The 21,562-nt window shown below is 39.6% G+C and overlaps 1 protein-coding gene across 1 annotated transcript; it reads right to left on the bottom strand.

Annotated features, from left to right (window-relative positions):
* Positions 1 to 6,146: 6,146 nt before the first annotated feature.
* tmem231 (transmembrane protein 231) lies at positions 6,147 to 16,721 on the bottom strand. Its single transcript, XM_003439559.5, has 7 exons — positions 16,293 to 16,721; positions 15,199 to 15,365; positions 12,517 to 12,645; positions 11,431 to 11,574; positions 10,463 to 10,544; positions 10,271 to 10,376; positions 6,147 to 9,130 (listed from the first exon to the last, which is right to left on the bottom strand). Exons 1-7 carry the CDS (start codon positions 16,429 to 16,431, stop codon positions 8,968 to 8,970), a joined length of 930 nt encoding a protein of 309 aa, XP_003439607.1. The 5' UTR covers positions 16,432 to 16,721; the 3' UTR covers positions 6,147 to 8,967.
* Positions 16,722 to 21,562: the final 4,841 nt, after the last annotated feature.

Below are 21,562 nucleotides of genomic sequence, written 5' to 3'. Positions count from 1 at the left end.
AGTTATGTTTCACGTATTGTTTTGATTGCCCAGATTGTGATAATATCGTGTAAAACAAGAAAATATTGTTTTTCTATGACGCACGGAAAACCATTGAGGACAGTAAACAGGTCGCTGAATTAACATAGTGGCAAATGAATGCCAGAAGTATTTACATTACTATAAATACTTTTCCAGTAAAAGTTCCTGACTCACTTGTATTTACAGTAAATTTGCTGTAAGTGGAATTTACAGTAATTTGCTGTAGGTTTGCATATAAGTGTGCAACTCTGCCTGCCACACACAACTTAACATGACATATATGTCTCTTAACTTGGACTTATTGGTAATTCTACATGTAGAGCTATGTTAATATCTACTACAGCAATGTAGTTGACTTGCCATTAACTATAATCTAAAATCAGATGGGTTTTTTTTAAACCCTGGCAGTTTGTGGTGTCTGCCAAACATATTTGCTTTTCCAAGATGAGCTACATAATTGTCTATATGCTTTTCTTGTTTTTCTTTCTCTTTTTCTTTTAACTGTTTATTTATTCATGTCCATTATTATTTCTATAAATAGCCTAAGGAGTTTGGAATGAAAATGACTAGACTTTCTTTAAGTTGCTAATAATTTAGGGGTACAGCAATTTAAAAATTCTGTTACCTGTGTGGGTATCTCTAAGTTCAGTTGACTGGGAATAAATCTTTTCTCCGTGTTGGTCATCAATTGCTGATATTCAAGAAATTTACTGTTCGTGAGCCTATATTTTGATATGCATGCTTGGAATGAAATAAAAAATTGTCTTGAGTAACATGTTCCAGATTTTTTATTCGTTTTTTATGAAATGATGGAAAATTCAGTGTTTTCTTTTTCGGACAAATACCTGGATTGTCCCACACCTCCAGACTCACGAACCGACCTCTTCTCCCCCTGGGCCTTTTGGACTGATATTAACATTTTATGTCAGGAGACTGGGATGTAATTTTCTTTGTCCCATTCAGTGCTTTAGTTATTCACATGCTAAACTTTGCTATGAAGTTTTGGGTGAAAGCTGCAGAAACGTCAAGTAAAATTCAGAAACTTGTAAAACACGAGTAAAGAAAATTTAAAACAGGGATGTTAAACTCATTTTATACTGTGGGCCACATACAGCACACTTTAATGTTAAGTGGGCCAGAGGTGTTAAACCCCCCTTTTTGTCACTGTACAGAGGTTTAACTGCACATTTAACCCTGGAGATGTCTTAATATAAGAAAAAGAAGTGCAATTACAACATTACCATTACATCATTTTTCTGCACAGCAGAGAAATGCTGCTGTGGTAAACAAACGCTACCACCCCACCCCACCGCAAACCCACACACACACATACAAACCTCACCCCTGCCAACCCACCTCACTAATCTGAGCCATGGTCTGAGTAACGCTCATCACTCAGGCCATCCACACAAGGACCCTATTCAGTCTTTTATTTTTGCATATCTTTCTCTTGATTTTATATATTTGTCCCATTTGCTACTTATTCCTGCTGTCTACTGTCCCACAATTTTGTTTTATGTACACAATGACAATAAAAGACTGTATTCTATTGTATTCGCTTCTATACTAAGGCTTTTAAAGCAGTTATGATGTTTGATGCTAACAAAAGGCAAATCAGAGATTTTTACTTTTCCACAGAGTGCTTTTTCTAAAACTGTTGATGTACTCTAGTTGATGGAGTATTCTGATACGGATGAGAACATATCTGTATGTGTGATTGTCCTCAGAGGTTTTTGCATTCCCAAAGAAAGTAATGCATCATCAGAATATAGGCCTACCTTATGTTCAGTCTGACTTTCTTTAAAATCTATATGTTTTGTCAGATTGCTGTTGCTAGTGGGTCGATGAAAATGACAAAGGGTGAGGAAGAAAGTGGGCAACCCTGCCTACAGACTCTGTAGACCCTTTGTAGACTGAAGCTTTGAAGATTGTTTGTCCTACCATATTCATTTGAAGAGCTATATCGTGTTTTGATGTAGTTTATGAAGAGTAAACCAAATCCAAACTTGTGTAGAACTACTAGTAGAATTTTCCAGTTACCCTATGAGCTATGAGCATGTTCATATGAAAAGAATATCATTGGCAAGATCTAGGTCTAAGTTACCATGGTAGAGAGTGAAGTACCTTTGGAAAACTGAAAACCAGGGTTTAACCTAAATTAACCTCACTAAGCCCGTTTCCTGCTCGCAAGTACAGGACTCTGGTGTGCTTTGTTTGCAACACAGATTGGTTGTATACAACACAGCGTTATTTCCATTGGAAAAAGAATCCATTAACAAGATTCATGCTTACATAACCTTTCAGAAACCCTGAGAAGACATGAGCATGACAGAAACGTTTGCAAATGGAAGCCAACCAAATAAAAGCACTGAGTCGATCATAATCATTGTTATGCTAAACCAACACTGGACACACACCGTGTGAACAGAAATACAATATTTTTTTTAAAAAAACAAATATGCCTGCATTTTTCTTCTTTTGTTTGTTTGCTTTTTAAATTGAGCTTACCTTCACACCCTGCCTGTTGCCAACCAACCAGATAGATTCCTCAGAATTGGTACTTTAATACACGTTCAACTCATTACTCCCTCCCTTATGGGCCATGCAGTCAATGTGAAAAACATGAAAACAAAGCCTGAGCCTGGTTCTGGGAGTTTCTTCCTTTTAAAAATTAGTTTTTCCTTCCCACTGTTGCCAAGCGCTTGCTCACAGATAGTGGTCCGATTGTTGTTGTTCTCTATAATTTTGTAGTCTTTACCTCACAATATAAAGCGCCTCGAGGCAACAGTTGTTGGGATTTTGCGCAATATAAATAAAATAGAAATGTTTTAGTGTGTGTGTTGTTGTATTGTTGTGTGTGAAAATATTTTTTGTGACACTGATAGAATAATGATTTTTATGGCATTAAGTTTTTACTTTCCTTGTATCCTTTTGTGTGGTTTGTTCAGAATTTAATCTGACAACAGTAAAATCGTCAGAAGAAAGAGACCCATCTGGCACCTGAAGAGAAAGGATTTTCTTTAATAAACCCTAAATACCTGAACAAAAACAATCACCTCTTTATGACATCACACAGATGCAGCAGTAACAAAAACTGTCTAAAACTGAGTGTTTAAAGCAGTCTGGTGGCCATGTTTAACATGAACATCCACCATTGTAACAGCATAAATAATGACAAAAATCACCAAGAGACAAAAAGAAAATCATAGCAAATTTGCACATTTCAAATGATTTTGATTTTTAATTCCCCACTTCCTCCTTTTGATAATGAAAATAACTTGCTTGGTATCTTTATGGCACCATGTGGCGGTTAGCAATGTTGCCTCACTGCGCAAAAGAGGGTCACAGGTTTGACTCCAGGCTGGGGACTTTTATGATTCTGCACATTCTCCCTGTGCATGCATGGATTTTCTCCAGGTTCTCGTTCTTCGTCACAGAGACATGCGTGTGGTTAGGTCAGTTGGTTGCTTTATACTGGCCTTAGGAGTGAATGGTTGTCTGTCTCTCTTTGCAAGCCCTGCAGCACACTGGCGACCGGTCATAGGCCTCTCACGCTATGCCAGCTGTCACAGTGTCTTCCTTTCTTGTGGCATTTTGTGAAGCAGAAGTTCTTACTTTGCAAAAATGGTAGTAACATAAAAATAATTTAAAAAAATAAGCACAAATGTGAAAAATAAGCAAAATTTGCCACGTGTTCTCGTCTTGATGATAATAAACTTTAATAGCTGGGAGTGTTTTCATAAAACTTTGAGATTATTTTGGCATTGTTTTCACTGGGATGAAGGATTAGAAATCTTTATGTTGAGGCTCTGTCTCTAGAGCAAAATAAAGTGGAACTTGGGAGAAGCAATGAAACACTGAAAAAAGAGATGCAAACAAGGGATGCACCTGTTTCCTGTAAGACCCAGACTCATATCCTGTTTTTCTCTCTGCAGCTGAAAGATAAGCTTTTTGGTGACCAGTAAGAGCTGGATGGAGGTGGAGGAGGGACTTTGGGCAATGATGTGGAATCAGTTGTAACAGTAGCAATAAGGTGTTAAAAAAGAGTGCTCTTTCATTCAAACAGGAGACTTCCAGTTTGAAGTGAGACAGCACTGTTACTGGTTATATGGCTCTTTGTTACTTTGTCACTGCATTCCCAAAAAACAATGGTCAAAGATCCTGTTTTGCGAATGGACCTGTAGTCCTTAATGATTCAACATCTGTTGGTGAGATTTCTACAAGATGCTGCACATACTCCCATAATTAAATCGCACAGTATCACCAGCCAGTGATGGAGACAGACTACATTTAACAGGGTTGTACTGTTACTAATATGATCACAATAATGACTTTATTTATGTTAAGCCTTTATAAAAAGCAAAAAACAGATTACAATATTCAAGCACAAAGCCAGAAATGACAGATTAGAAATGAAAGAAAAGTGAAACAAAACTTCTTCATTTCAGCTTCTTCCTTTAGCGGTCGCCACTCTGGATCACTTGCCTCCATCTCAATCTAGCGTTACGATCCTCCTCTCTCATACCAACCCTTTACACATCCTCCTTCATTAAATCCATTTACGTGCTCCGCGAGCTCCATACTTAACATCATTTGCCCAATCAGCTATTCCTCTTCTGCACATATGCAAACCATCCCAGCCTCTCTTACTTTGTCTCCAAAGCATTCAACTTGAACTTTCCTTCTGACATGCTCATTTCTAATCTTGTCCCTCCCGATGACTCCCATCTTAACATCTTCAGCTCCACTTCTGTCTTTATGTTAGTACCACTGTCTCCAAACCCTACCTCATACCAGCTCTCACTACCATCTCTTTCACTCCTGCTGCTATCCTTCTATTACAAATCACCCCGACACTCTGAGACACAGACACTCACACTGTCTGTTGCTTTGGCTGGTTGATCCCAGGTATTTAACTCTACCTTGTCCATCACCACTCCAAACAAGAAGATGCTCAGAGCCGATCCCTGATGTATTTCCACCCCGACCTTTAATCCATCTGTCACTCCTACTGCTCCTTTCCTTGCATGCCTTGTGCAAGGACTTGTGCGTTTTCCTCCTATAGGTCCGTCCTTACAGACTTCTCTGTCAGTCTTGACTTCCTCATGCAGCACCGCAGTTCTTCTCTTGGGACTCTACCCCTATCTCTCTGTAGTTTCTGCAGCTCTGCACATCACCCTTGTTCTTGAAAATTGATTTCTCCATTCTTTAGGCATCCACAAAAATAATGTTAAACAATCTGGTTGAAAGAAGTCCAGTGCCATCTCTCCTAAAGATCTTCATATTTCACAGGTATGCCATCTGAACCACCTTTCCACTCTTCATAGTGTAATATGTGAAATAACACTCTGCACTTCCTGACTCACTTTCCTCCATCCATCCTCCTCTCTTTCTCATTTTCATCATTCATTAGCTCCTCAAAGTACTCCTTCCATCTTCTCAGCACACTCTCTTCACTTGTTAGTACATAATGATCTCTATCCTAAACCACCCTAACCCAACGCACATCCTTTCCAGCTCAGTCTCTGCCTACTCCTTTCCTCCTTCCTTAGTTCCCAGGCTCACATGCAATACCCATAAGCCTTTTTTCTTTTGGACACTCTCTCTTTCCTGTACACCTACTCTCCCAGCAATCCTTCCAGCTTTCTTCATCTCCTTGACTATCCCACTTTTTCTTTGCTAACGCCTTTCTTTAAATATGTTCCTGTACTTTGTCAGTGCATAGAAAGTCACAAATCATCAGCATAATGAATGATATAATAAAAAGCAAAAATTGTGAGATTGTGAGGACAGCAGTCCACCTCTCTTAAGCTACCTTCTTCTGGGACCTAAGCAGGCATCCCAGTCTGAAAAACGCACCCATTTGATTATTTTAAGGTTTTAAGTTAAGAATGTGACCTCTTTGATTGTCAGGTATAATATTCCAGTCACACATTCTACTTTATGTTTGTGGTGTTGTTGTATTTTAAAGAATTTGTAAATGGACATCCTGCATTCAGTGAGCCAGGGGCAGACGTTCCAATGCAATGTCGTCTCTGTGTCTCTTGGGTAAAGTGTAGTTGATAATAAAACACCTTTGATGTTTTTGTATAAGAGCATGCATCATGCTTATCATCAAATCAAATCAAATCAAATCACTTTTATTGTCACGTCACATGTGCAGGTACACTGGTACAGTACATGCAAGTGAAATTCTTGTGTGCGAGCTTCTCAAGCAACAGAGTTGTGCAAAAATACAATAACGTAAAACAAGCAAAAATATAAGAATGGCTAAATCTGAAAGTAATAATTATATGTACAATATATAAGAGTATATGCATTACTGGATCATAAAGATAATGACATCAACAGGAAGCGAGCCAAGACTTTATTGATATGTTCAGATAATCTGACCTTGAGAACAAATAAAACTTAGTGCCCACAGAATGGTTAAACATAATCTTTCTGAGGTGAAGTTGGTGAGCTGCTTGGGTGTTACTGAACTGTTTCGTCCAGCACAAACTTTGACTGATTGGTTTAAATGAGCTAATGCTCTGGTACAGGCAGAGAACCACATAAACACACACACACATTAAAAAAGATCTCTCTGGAGGGTGAGTCACAGGGAGGAAGAGAGACAGGCTATCCACCCAAAGTCAAAATGAAGTAACTGCACAGCCTGCTAGTGTGAAGGGTACCGTACTGTGCACGTCTCGAGCCACCCCTTGTTTCTGCATATTTTGTTTCCAATTAGCCAGATTTTCTTGTAATGTGTAAAAGTGTTCTTAAGCATTCAGAAAATGCTTTTTAAAATCAACTTAACACTGATCTGTAAATCATTCAAGTATAAAAAAGGCTCCTAAATGAGTTTCTCGATGTGTGGAAACCAGTGTGGTTTCCAGTGTGTAGAAACCAGTGTGTGTAGAAATCAGTGTGGTTTTTACACATAACAGACAACTTAGCAAAGAACCAATTTTAAATTGTATTTTTAGGCATTTTGTTACTAGCAGTGTATCTCAGAAAATATCATTTGTTGCCCTTTATTTAGTTGAATCTATGAAAAATACCCAAAATAACACAGTTTGATGGATATGAAACGGTACTTCTGCACCTGTATCCTTAAAAGTTTTAAGGAAACTGGACAAATGCATAACGGTTATCTGAAAATTTTGTCCTTAAGAAATAGGGGGGGGATCCATCAAAGACAGACATCAGTCATCAGAGGTCAATTGATCCAATTGATCTACTGTTTACTGAAGCCTGATCAGAAATTCTCTCAATGCTGTCAAGAAGCCAAACTATCTATATAATTGGTTTAAAAAGTTGTCATACTAAATATTGACTTTCAAACTTACATTTATACAGACTGTAGTTTTCCCTTATAATCTGTATTTCCATGTATGTTTGCATGTTTGTATGTTGTTTCAATAAATCACTGCCCCTATTTCCCGTTTTCTTAACAACAAATAAAGAAATGCGGGGTGTCTCAAGAATTTTGCACAGCAATTTAAAGCGAGAACTTGGTGACATATTAAAAGGCTTGAAAGTAAGGTCAGCCATTCTAACCCACTCTGCTCACAGTCTGCTGGCTGTCCACGTTGTACGCACGCTGAATAAAAACATCTGCTGTTTGTGCAAAGCCCTGAATGACTAAAAGCGGAAAAAACACAGAGGAGCTTGGACTGCTACAAAAACATCATTCAGGCAAACCAGCAACACAGACTCCTCCTCCTCCTCCTCCTTCAAGCACCAAAGCTTAAAGGGCAGGTGTGATAAAACATCAGACATTAAGTGTTATTCACCTCACGATTAACCCTATCTCTTCTTCTCAAGCAGGCTTCCTGCTGGTATTTCAGAGGCCATGACTGCACATTTATGACCTCTGGTTACTCGCTGCCCTCCATCAGCTCGGTTGTTGTAAAGTGCTTTCACACAGGAGGTCATTAGATCATTGCATGTTAACCCTATGACATAAAATGCCTTAAGATGAATATTGTTGTGAGTTGGAGTTATGGCTTCCTGAAAAGGCCACAAAACATGAAACACAACAGGCTGCTTCAGAAAAAAGTCTGAATAATTTCTAAAAAAACAATAAATAAATAAATTAGGAAAATAAATCATCACACACTTGTTTTGGTTAAAGCAGACACACATAGTTAAACTGTAAAAAAATATTTGTTATCCATTATGCCACAACACAAAAGACTGATTCTGCCACATACACTCATACTGTAGCACAAACTCTTCTCATATTTCCTAAACAGTTGTTAGAAAACAGCAACAGAAAGAAAATAATACACTTTTCAGAGAAACAACTAAGCAGCTCCATTAGAGGAGGTTGCTCCATCGCTCCTCCAGTTGTAAAGAAAAAGGAAAAAAATCTTCAGGATTTGCCACATGGGATTTATTTCATACAGAAACTCCTAAACGTTTTTCAGAGAAATAGCTCTAAACTGCCATAACTACAACAGACAGTTTGTTTTCAACACTGCCACACCCGTGGACGTTCGAGATAACGCGACATCTGTGAGTCCTACAGCTTCAGTGTGGTTTATCGTATAGAGGCAGCTGTTGAGTTGTGCCAGCGTAGGTCAGTCAGCGCTACATGCACTGTTGTCTCTGCACAAAAGAAGCAAACTTGAATGTTTCCAACCTAAAGACAGACTGATTCTGATCTTTAGCAAATATCAAAGCAGTTTTATCATTTAATGTGCAGCAGTGTGACAAACATGGATGAATTAGTGCTGGTTGTACTGGTGTTGCGGGGATGCTGGCTCGTCCTAATGTGTGAATGTGTTTCAGATCACCAAAGCAGGTTTTCTGGATGATGATGGGACAGCACTTAACTGCTTACTGTAAACCTGAGTTAACAAACAGGAGGCAACAGCAGCAGGAAGTTCAAAGAGGAACAAGGACAAAGAAGATTGTGGGCAGCCTGCGTAAGGGGGTCGAAGCACTATCTCTGCATCATGACATGTGGGGTTTTCCCACTGGGACTGGGACAGTTGTCAAAACCTGGTTCTGGAAAACAAATGTCTGAATGCGTTCAAAGACCCAGAGGAAGATGAGGAGGATGCTGACATATTGAATCCAGGCAAATTTGATGGTTTCCCAGAAGCCAGGACGATAGGTGGAGGGAGAAGTCAAGGCAGAAACAATGACAAAAATTAGACACCACACCCCAGAATCAGGGGTGTCAAACATTAGGCCCTAGGGCCAGAATCGGCCCAAAAAAGACTCCAGTCTGGGCCTCTGAACTGCTTTGGAAAATGTCAATGCGAGGGCACAAATTTTAAATTTTTAACTGTATTTTGGCACAGTTTACAGCTTCGCCTACTACTAATGACCCCTTTTAAGGTCATTCATACTACACCAAAGGAATTAAGTAATATATTAATGATTAAATAACAGGAAAGTTCCTGTTTGTTCAATATAATTACATGACAGTCTGAACAATGAGCTACTTTTTCTGTAGTTTTACACATTTGTTTCATTTACCACAGCAGCATTTCTCTGCTGTGCAGAAAAATGACGTAATGGTAATGTTGTAATTGCACTTCTTTTTCTTATATTAAGACATCTCCAGGATTAAATGTGCAGTTAAACCTCTGTACAGTAACAAAAAGGGGGGTTTACCACCTCTGGCCCACTTAACATTAAAGTGGGCTGTATGTGGCCCACAGTATAAAATGAGTTTAACATCCTTGTTTTAAATGTTCTTTACTCGTGTTTTACAAGTTTCTGAATTTTACTTGATGTTTCTGCAGCTTTCACCCAAAACTTCATAGCAAAGTTTAGCATGTGTATAACTAAAGCACTGAATGGGACAAAGAAAATTACATCCCAGTCTCCTGACATAAAATGTTAATATCATGCAAACGGACTGAACTTTTTAAAAGTAAACAGTCTTCCATAAACAAAACTCCTGAGGGGATCCAGTTTCTACCAGCTCAATTAAAGCACTTAGTAATTAAGCTAATGCACGTTACTCTAACTCACCAGATTCACCAGCTGTAAAACAAGCACCTCAATGAGTGTTTTGGACATTTCCTTTGTACTAGCATGGCAAAAGCATGCCGGAGGACTGACAAGACTATATAAAATACCTCAGAAACTCAAAATTGAGCAGTGCACGAGAAAAACATGCCTGCAGTGTCCCACCTTACATAAACCTTACCCATAGAAAGTATTCAAAGATATATTTTTTGAAGGTTACTCTATGTGAAAACAAACATGTCCAACCATTTGAATGTATTTATCCAAAGGATATCTGATGACCTCCACAGGGTAGCGGATTTCAGCTTTAAGCTCAAAGGGAGCAGCAGCAGCTCGTCCTATAGTCCACAGGGGCATCGGGCAGGACAGCACTGTGGTCACTGTGGCAGGAAAACAAAATACACATTTACAACATTTGACTAAATCCACATCAAACCGAACAAGAGCAGCGCCTTTGTCAACTCACAGTTTCTGTCCTGGTAGGTCCTGATTATGTTCTCGAGGTCATACGCACTCGCAAAGGGGCTGGAGCCGTCGATCACCGACTCCTTAGCATCAACGCAGAGGAAGAGAAAACATAGCACATTAACATATAAACATCCCCCATAGCATGTATTAACACTGACACAGCAAAGATGCATGATGTAGTACAACTATATATTTGTACTGTGATTATTTCGATATCTAAAATCAACGTGCTGAAGGGCACAGGTGCTGGTCCTCATTAATACTGTACAAAATCATCTTTATCGATCCAACCATTTAATTTAATTATTTAAGAAATAGGAGTATGACTGCATAAAGCAGAGTGAGTGTACCAAATAAGCAGCGTTAGACCCGCTCAATCAGCTGCTAGCAGTTCTTGTACCTACGGATGGACAGACATCACTAGATGAATTACTCTGATATTAAAGTAAACATTAAATAAATACTTCAGGAGTATTTTATGCAGATTTGTTTTATTTTATGTGGAGTTACATTTGCTGAGGATGTCTCGGTCACACATATTCTAAATAATGACATCATATGGATACAAATATGGGCAGGTGCTTCTTTGACACTATCATGTTTACACCCAGTGTAAAAGCGTGTTCAGTGGGCTGTTGCTGTGGTAGTGAGTGCAGCACACAGAGGCTTGCCTGTACAGAAGACAGTAAAGATAAAAAGCTACTGTTCTGCTGTGAATGACCCTTCTTATAAAGCAAGACGCTTGGGATGTGGTTGGTGTGTTTAATTTAACATTAGCAAACATTGTTAGCAAACCAAATACATGCATACTACAATGACACTAACCACTGAAGCACGAACCTTTTGGATATCAGATCTTAAAAGTGCCTTTCTGCTCTGCTCCAGGCTCAGAATGTGGTAGCAAAGCACTCATCTACTCGAAAGGGTGTAGCAAGAGAAAAAGGTGGTGATCCCGTGTCCTCTTACATTATAAATATTGTAGAGCCCCCTGTGAGGCAAAGGCGTCCTCTGCTGCAGCCTCAGGTCTCCGCTGATGAACAGCTTCGCTCCGGGGACACAAGAGGAGTGCTGCACGTATGCCAGACTCTGCATCACCACGGTGGACATCCGCTAGGAAAACAACAACAACAAACATTTCGCTCTGCTTGAGCTGAACAACTGGCCGTAGACGGTCCTGAAGGCCCTGCCATGGTGCTGTCATACTGAAGGCCACATTTTATTATTTACAACACTTTGAAATACCCGTTATTAAACAGGTAATATTTATTAACTATCAGGAAAAATGTGTTTAGATATGTAATAATTGGTGCCCAAGCACTAAAAGTGTGAAGGTTATTTTTAACTGCTCTGTTAATTATCAATATTTAGGCAAATGAATCGCTTTTTTGAGGCTTAAAAAATTCATGAAATTTTGCATACGCCTCAGATCTGGTGAAAATTTACATAAAATTTACATATTTTACTGATTTAGCATTTCAAAATGGCTCTAGAGCGCCACCGATGCTGGCTATTATAAAGTACTACAGACACATAGCTGAGCTACATGAGTCAAATTTGGTAAACATGTAGCAGAGGCCCTCTCATTGTTGCTTGAATTCTATTTTTAGCAGGCAGAGTGAGAGAAATATTGACATTTAGAACTGCTTAAAAGGCTATAAAAAATCCCCAAAGCTACTAAAACTGATAAAAATCACATGTGGTGAGCTGTGCCTCTCAGCTCCAGCCCCACCATTACCTCACATGCTTTATCACGTTTCATAACATCAGTTTCATAAGTGAAAGAAATAAACTTTTTATGGCTCCTTCTCAGGTTTAAAGTTTGTAGGAAGGCTTGTCTGATTAAAGTCCTACAGAGGAAAGGTCAAACCTAAACTATCTTAAGTCAGTAACGTGGACCTCTAGGCCATCTTATTGCTGTTGGTGCCTTTTTGGGGCATCTTTAGTGGTGAACCATGTTATTTATGGCTCAATGTGCAACCTTTAATTTGCACTAACTAGCTGAACAGATTCATAGAGCGTCTGTGCGAGTGGGTAATGCTGTGGGATACATACAAAGAGCTGGTAGCTGAAGGTGAGCAGCAGCTGAATGCTGTACACCTGCTCATTGGGCTTCAGAGGAAGCTGCAGCTGAAAGACCAGGAGGTCCAGTTTCCCATCCTGGTTCTGGTCCTCTTCTCTCACCTGCAAAGTGCAGTCACAGAAGAACAAAGCAGACTTTACTGTTATTAAAAGTAAAAAATCATGTCTGTCCACTGTTCACTGTTTAGTATAAACAGTAACAAACATGATGTTTATTATGCAGGAACGGGCACTGTTTTAAATCAGGGCTTGCTGCTTAATAAACCCAGAATTTGGGAGTTTTCCAGCTTTTCGATGACAGTAAACTCAAACTGAGCAGCAAAAGCAATGTGAATATGCTCACTTGGACTACAAGGAAATATAACATAATTGACAACGGATTAATTATTGTATGAAATAAGAAAATCAAGGTAATACCCATGTGAGGCCCGTCAGTAGATTTGTGATGGTATAGTACAGACTTACCTAATGTTTTTGTACATTTATTACAATTCGCTGTGGAGCTGAAAAAACAAAAAAATAAATGCCAAATCTGCAGCTCTTCTATACTGACTGATTTTTTGTGGCGGTGTTGTATCGACATGGGGACACCAAACATTGATATGGCATTAAATAAATTGAATAATTACAATGAACAAGAAGCTGCATCTCATGCACCACCATCCTGAGATAACCGAGCAAACTTTCCATTCAACTGGCTCACCTGAAAAACATTGCTTCACTGGACACACTCGCCTTAACAAAGCTGCCTCCTAATTCAAAGCAAGCTAGCTGCTCAGCCACATAAATGAAATTCAACAGCAACCTTGTGACATTGACAAAAAATACCCACAGTACTAAATAATAACATAAACACCTTAAAACCCATCAAGGTGGCATGCTAAGTTATCATTTAATGGTCACGAGCCTGTTTAGCAAACCGCTTCCATGAACATTTTAACATGGGAGTCTATGGAGACTGCCATACTCTTGGAGACGGCCCCAAAAGGGAATCAGTGGAACTGCATGTTTTTGGCACTTTGGCCTTAACTTCATTTTTCAGCCCCATAAGTTGCTGCTTGGGTAGGGCTGCTCGATTATGGCAAAAATGATAATCACAATTTTCCCTCTGTGAATGGTACTCATGGCCATTGATCAGTGTTCTTTGATCAGTGGGTTTTGGTCAGTGATTGTTGATCAATGGTCATGGGTATTTGCATAATTATGATTAAGGAACTGACCTCACAGCCCATTGTTCCTTCAGTGGGCTGGTTTCAGTCATTATGCAAATGTACTGTTTATAAGGTTTAGGGAAACCTGCAGTCAGCTGAGACTGAAGAAGTCACTTGGATGAGTGACGAAACGTTTCTCCCACAAAACGCTACGTCCAGATGAACAGATTCAACTTTTGGAGATAATCACAATTATTTTCACTGAAATTGAGATCTCGATTATTGGACGATATTTACTTAACAATAACAATGTATTGAATAATGGCTTTAAAGATTGTCAAAAAATAGTATAAAATAGTGTGCAAATACTGATTACAGTGGAAATGTTTGCAATATAAAAAATAAAAGAAAAATGTAAACATCTATGTTTAGTGAACTTCAAAATACTGCATAATATTTGATCCACGTCTGACTCCGCGAACCCATAATGTTTCCACACCACTGAAGTCGTTTTATCTCTCTTTTCAACCAACGGCATTCTTTCTTCAGCAGCCGTTATCCTCTCCTCTCCAAATAACTTCTGCTTAGCTTTCAGAGCTTCCCTCGGGTCCTCTTAATTGTTGTGACGCGTGTTCAAAACGCAGAGAGGTGCGCTCGATTTGCCACACGGAGCAGCGCAAGAGTAAAGCACGAGGGAGGTGCTAATAATCGGCTCAGTCATTTTTAATGATCGTTGAAAGCCCAGATCGTAATCGAGATTAAAATTCGATTAATTGAGCAGCCCTATGCTTGGGTGCTACTAATGAAAAACACTGACGCACTAACTAACTGGTTACATTTCTGCTGTTTCTGCTTTTTTCTTCAGAATAACCTTTTAGGGTATTTTCTGCACACTTATTAAAGTGAAAAGCACAATTCACACATACACAGAATGAGCACGAAAATGAAGCTCATGCCACGGCAAAGTTTCTTACTTCTAAATTATGATTTTAGCATTACCACTAATCACCTGTCTAATCTCATCTAATCCAATCCAGTCACCTGCTAACCAATCAACTGTGAACACAGTGCTTAAGTTCATTACCTAAATATCATGGTCCGCAGGTCTTTCCTCCCTGCAGCTGTCAGACTGTACAATCAAAACTGCTCCCAACAAACATAGAGGTTTACATCAGCGAAGTAACTTGCACTATTTTATCAACCGATTCACACTATAACCAGGGTTTGCCTCTTATCTGTATTTAATTTAATTTAATTTAATTTAATAACTGTACAGTACTCTGTTTTTGGTAACCATTCAACTTGATGTAAATATGTAAAAATTGTGTATGTTTCTGTTCTGTGTCTTGTGTACTGTTTATTTGTATGTGTCTTTCTTGCTGCTGTTACACCCAAATTTCCCCTTGTAGGACAATTAAAGGATTATTCTATATCTTCTATCAATTCTGCTGTAGTTTGTTACCAGAGAACTGATTTGAGTAGGGTGCTATGAACACATTCTTACAGTGACTGCAGGAATCCGGAGGTTGGCTCCTAGCATGTTGTTAAGTTGGGGGAAGGTGCTCCAGGCGACATATTCTCCCTGAGTACTGGTTGCTGCAACAAGCAGAGTCTGGTACTGGAATCTCACAACTGGCTGTTCCTCATAAGTGCTCCTTTTTATCCAAAAACCTAAAATTAAAAACAAGTTTGAAAACAGCGAGCACATATTTGTATCACTTATTATGACTCAAACTGTTCAGTTTTCTACAACTACCTACTTGGTGTAATTACAAACATATGCAAAATAAATCAGACTAACACCCATTTCAAAAAAATAAATAAATTGGTGAACCACTCCGTGGAGGTCTAGAGACTGGAGTTGAGATTATTGTGTGGGGAAATCCCACTAAACTCCAGTAAATCAGCAGTTTCTGAAACACCCAAATCAACCGGTCTGGCTCCAACAACCATGCTGTATTCAAAGTCAGTGAAAATAATAATAAATTACCCTTCTTAAATTATTCTCATTTAGAAAACAGAAGCAGCTTGATGATGTTACTGACGAATTCTGTTTTCAACTCTGTTGTCATTTTACACATGGACACCACCAACCACTTGTTTATCAGTTGTAATAATAAACATGAAAATAATTACTGCCTGTGATGCAATCAAACAACCACGCGCAATGCTTTCTGTGTGTTTTCTTTTTAAAGCAGACATGAATTAAGCGTTTTAATGTTTCACAGTCATACAAGAGCAATAAGAGAAACCAGGAGCCTGTGATTCCTGACGGAGATAAATGAAGTCTGATGAATGAATCTTAATACGTGTATAAAAGCTTCAATCTGGAGTTTTATCAGTTTAATTTAAAACTTCATGGCTTATGCCATGCTTTGATACCTAGCAGACTTGGGAGAATAGAGGAAGTGCCACAGGATTTTGCCTTCCCAGCTAACATTATTTACAACTATGGAGATCCCATTGCGTGGCGCAACCCTGGTGCTATTCCATGAGTGACGTGCAAACAAATATTTTGCTTCAATTAGCGTGGCATGCGTGGCTGCTAAAGGGTGTAGTTTTTAGAGCGCATGTAGAGTTTCTGGACCGTAAATGTACCTTGGCTCCTGTAAGCAACCAGCAGAGGCGGGATGTAGGTGAGGCACAGAACCACAACCAGGAACAGCGTGGCTTTCGTGCACACGCTGGTTTTGTACCGAATCAAAGCCGGGTGAGAGTACACCTCATAGGAAGCCATAAGTGTGCTGGAGGTATAAACAGCTCAATCTTCCAGATAGCAAAGATGCTAACCGACGGAAAAACCCTCGGAGGACCAGCGTGGGCAAACCGACAATAAAATGCTAAGGAAGCATAAATTATCCCTTAGCCATCCAACCGCTTCCGTAATGAAGTGACTCTAGTAGGGCATTGGTCAAAAAACACAGTGAATTAACGTGCTATTTATGTTAGCACCAAGTACCGCGCCATGTTCCTTCCTAGCTTAGCGTCTGGCGGTTGCCATGGCTGCCAGTGTTCGCGTTTGTGCTGCATTCACGCGATAGCAGCACGGTGAGCACACTTAGCAGAGGTCACACAAAACAGAAAAAAAAAACAGAAGCAGAAAAGCTTTGCATGCAGGGATTCCATGTTTTTGTGCTTACTTTGCATTTATTTCTTGTAATTTGAGGATACTTTGGGTCTCTGATTATCTTTTAGTTTTTCTTTCACGTTGTTTTGGGTCTCTTTGCGTCTCGGTCGTTTTGCATCTGGTCAATTTGCATCTGTTTCAGGCCACTTTTGCGTCTGTTTTAAGTTGCGAACTGAAAACAGACGCAAATACATGTCTGCGAACATGTCTGTTGTTATTTATTTATTTTTATTACTTTCTGTTCATTTTGCATCCCTTTAAGACTGTTTTGCATGCCAATCCAGATATTCTTTATTTTTCACTATGCAGTCACATAACGAAATTTTGTGTGGTAGTTCTCATCTTAAAACAAGACATTAGTTGCTACAAGATATGTAAATAATTATAAATATACTCAATAGAAAATTAATCAAAATTAAAAATAATTTTGTGTTTGTTACTATTATTATTATTTATTTTATTTTTATTTATGGATGGTTGGATGGGTTCATTATGCATTAACACGGATGTCAAACTCAAATTTTACATTGTGGCCCACATACAGATAGGTGGGCCAGACAAGTGAAACTCTGCTTATTGTCATTGACCAGAGGTTTAACTGCACATTTATAGCCCAAATAGTTACATGATAACGTTTTTCTAATGTAGTTAGTGAAAAAGTAACACCAGTCTTAATGACTCTGGGCTTAAATTGTAAAAAATTAATGTGTAAAATTACAGAAACAATTTTGCTATCTCACTGTCTAGACCAGGGGTCAGCAACCCTGGGCGCGAAGGGTTGACTGTTGGCACGACCATAGCTGGACTGGCCATCAGGTATATCGGGCATTTGCCCGGGCCGATGATTTTTTTTTTTTTTCTTGTACAATGAAACAATGAAAGGTGGTGGATTGGCCAGATGCTGGCCGATGTATAAAAATAAGTCAGTTGTTTGGTGGTGGCTATGGCGGAGCTTCCACAGAGGCCAGCGGGTGGATGAGGGAAAGGGGAGGCAGGAGGAGGAGAGACCGAGTGTCAGGTGAACTTAACTTCAGGTAAGAAGTTATGACCTGCAGTCTATCTGGGTCAGATATAAAACAAGTTTAGGTGGAGTTTATTTTCGTTGTGCTGACTTTTTACAGTCAGTTACAATAACTCGTACTGCGTACTAGCTAGCATGACGGATTTTCTATACAGCTGGGTGTGTGCTATGATGTTACTGATAGTGAACTTTATTTTATTCATAAGGTTAGTAGAGTTGCCAACTTTCCCCTAAAAAACGGAATCGTCTCGTATTCAGCTGAAAAGGAACACAGTTTGTCCCGGACTTCAGCTAGGATGAAAAAGACACAAAGCCGGAGTGTTTCTGTCTTTACGCTGTCAGCTGCCTCTTCTTCTCTCATTCTCTCCCCTCTCTCTCCTGTTGCTACTTCAATCATGAAACTGATCAATGATCAGCTGATCGGCTTTTCTCTCTTGTTTGTTTATCGCCCACTTTGCGCCAGAAAGAGGAAACCAGCGGATTTCGCGCTAAACAACAGCGGTACGTTTAAGCTTGATCAGCTGTTGTTCGAATTTATTTAATATTAATTTCTAGTATCAGCTGATGTTTGCTGGAGCCACAGCTGTAAAAGCTGCTGGTCATGATATCGGTTTGGATATGTGGTGAGAGGGAAACATGAAGATGAAACCAGGAGATGTCCTTACTGAATCATCAGAGCTGAACAGGTGATGGAGAAACAGGTTTACCTTTTAGGTGACATGAATGAGTTGAAGGGAAGTTATGAACTGTTTCTGAGAGACAAATAACACCAGGATCCTTTTCTAAGTAGCTGACAGCTGGTAACTGTGCAGGGGCGGGTCTAGCAAAGCTTTGGCAGGGGGGCCAGGTAGGGCATTAACAGGGAAAGGGGGGCACAAAGAAATACTTTTCTTTCTTATTCACATTTAAAATGTCTCGCTTTTAATAAATAATTATCTGAATCTTACAACCAAAGTTTTTATCAGATGTATAGAATGTATAGAAATCATACATATACCAACAAGACTGTACATCACTGTCACAAAAGCGTTTGTTTTCATTCAAAGGCTTTATGGCTTTTCCTATAATACCTGGTGGGCCGGTCTCTAGTCAAAATGCCCGGGCCGATTTTTTGTCCCAGTCCAGCCCTGGGCACGACACGCAGTGAATTAATCTGAGAAGGTGCATTAAAAAAATAAATGGCCGGGCCAGTGGCGCACATCACAAATTAGCTCGCATAGACACATTAATTGTGCCGCTTCTTAATGATGGTATCTTAGCTAACAACCCCAACTACCAGATTCAACTTGTAATTGGCTAAAAATAACTTAGCCTACCGGTGAGAGGGACGTTGCTAGCTGGCAGTTTTTTCAAGCGATGTTGAAATTTCCACATTCCGACACTTCAAATGCTTCAGGAGCTGCCCGCTCAGTGCAGCATCAGCACAGCGGAAATACACAGATACATCCGTAGACTCGAGACAGAATTCACAATGCGTTTTTGGGACTTTCAGGTGTATGGACCAATGTTTTTTTTTCTGATCAAACCAGAAAGCTTTAATGAGCAGCTGGATTTGTCTCACATTAACTGGCTGAGTTAATGCCAGGTAATGCGACATCAAAATGCAGCTGATTGAAATAAAAACCTCGACTCTGTGGGGTCAAAGTTTGCAGAAATACAGACACAGCTGGAATCCACAGCTGTGTGTGTTCATGGAGCTTGCATTTTCACCTGCTGGACATCACTACCTGACAAGTTTAACTGTCTTGAGAACATTGCAGAGGCCTTATTGACAGTATTTGGCTCTACATATCTGTGTGAGCAGATTTTCTCTCACATGAAGAGTGTCCTCGGGTAGCCGTCTGAATGCTGGACACTCGGAGACCTGTGTCTCTGAGTGGGAGACCAGAGATCACATTAACATGTGTATCCCTGTATTAACAAACATGCCATATTGGCCCAGTTCATTTTTCTTATCATTGTTGTGAGGAGACCATAAATAGCATTTGCGTTTTCTGTTGTACAGTTCATTTACTCTTATGGAGTTCTTGTTATGGATAAAAAGAGTCTTTTTTTGGTTTCAAAATAGCTGATAGCTGCCAACATCTGCAAACAGATATAATTCTATAAAGTTGTTCTATATAGTGTGTAACTGTCAGTGTTGGGTAAGTTACTTTAAATTAGTAACTTAGTTACATTACTAGTTACTTCTCTAAAAAAGTAACTCAGTTACTTCAAGTTACTCGTTACTTTCAAAGTAACTAGTTACTAGGGAAAGTAACTTTGGTTTTACTCAGAATTCTCTTGTTAATGTGTTGCTTCAGTCTTCTAGCTTGCTTACTTGCCACAAGTGCACTGTGCCACCTACCAATAGAAAGGAAAAAATAATGTGCACATTTCCACCAGAGAAATCCCACGCCTGGACCGTCGTTGACCGCCGCCATGATTCTAGCCTGCTTTTTACATCCAACACAAAAACTGCAGTCGTGGTGCTTTTGATTGTACTCAGAACTTGGAAATTCTGCCTTCTGAATAGGAAGATGTAGGTAACACCAGACTGCAGATGAGCTGCATACAGACCTGGACTGGGACAAAAAAATCGTCCCAGGCATTTTGACTAGAGACCGGCCCACCATTATAGGAAAAATCATAAAGCCTTTGAATGAAAACAAACGCTGTTGTGACAGTGATGTACACTGTTCTGATGGTATATATGTATCAATCTATCAATTGTTTGTTGTAAGACTCAGATAATTATTTTTTTAAAAGCGAGACATTTTAAATGAGAATAATAAAGAAAAGTATTTCCTTGTGCCCCCCTTTCCCTGTTAATGCCCTACCTGGCCCCCTGGCAACACTTTGCTAGACCCGCCCCTCCACAGTTACCAGCTGTCAGCTACGTAGAAAAGGATGCTGGTGTTATTTGTCTCTCAGAAACAGTTCATAACTTCCCTTCAACTCATTCATGTCACCTAAAAGGTAAACCTGTTTCTCCATCACCTGTTCAGCTCTGATGATTCAGTAAGGACATCTCCTGGTTTCATCTTCATGTTTCCCTCTCACCAGATAACCAAACCGATATCATGACCAGCAGCTTTACAGCTGTGGCTCCAGCAAACATCAGCTGATACTAGAAATTAATATTAAATAAATTCTAACAACAGCTGATCAAGCTTAAACGTGCTGCTGTTGTTTAACGCGACATCCGCTGGTTTCCTCTTTCTGGCGCAAAGTGGGCGATAAATAAACAAGAGAGAAAAGCCGATCAGCTGATCATTGATCAGTTTCGTGATTGAAGTAGAAACGGGAGAGAATGAGAGAAGAAGAGGCAGCTGTGCAGCTTCAGCTTTGTGTCTTTTTCATTGTAGCTGAAGTCCGGGACAAACTGTGTTCCTTTTCACCTCAGTACGAAACGCGTAATATTTTCTCTGAATACGAGACGATTCTGTTTTTTACGGGACGGTTGGCAACTCTAATAATTAACCATATGAACAAAATAAAGTTCAACATCAGTAACATAGCACCCACACAGCTGTATAGAAACTCCGTCATGCTAGCTAGCACGCAGTACGAAAATGTCAGCATACCGAAAATAAACTCCACCTAAACTTGGTTTATATCTGACTCCGATAGACTGCAGGTCATAACTTCTTACCTGAAGTTCAGTTCACCTGACACGCGGACCGGCGGCCGCTTCGGGTCTCTCCTCTTGCCTCCCTTTTCCTTCATCCACCTGCTGGC

This window comes from Oreochromis niloticus, linkage group LG7 (assembly GCF_001858045.2).
Source record: "Oreochromis niloticus isolate F11D_XX linkage group LG7, O_niloticus_UMD_NMBU, whole genome shotgun sequence".
Classification (NCBI taxonomy): domain Eukaryota; kingdom Metazoa; phylum Chordata; class Actinopteri; order Cichliformes; family Cichlidae; genus Oreochromis; species Oreochromis niloticus.
This window is presented reverse-complemented; position numbering and strand designations above follow the sequence as displayed.

Excerpts from the sequence above, each read along its gene's own strand:
- tmem231 (XM_003439559.5), bottom strand. The coding sequence starts at position 16,431 with ATGGCTTCCTATGAGGTGTACTCTCACCCGGCTTTGATTCGGTACAAA. Across the intron at positions 12,646-15,198 it reads TCCGGATTCCTGCAGTCACT|GTGAGAGAAGAGGACCAGAA; the intron begins GTAAGAATGTGT and ends TGCACTTTGCAG. Across the intron at positions 11,575-12,516 it reads CCTTCAGCTACCAGCTCTTT|CGGATGTCCACCGTGGTGAT; the intron begins GTATGTATCCCA and ends TTGTTTTCCTAG.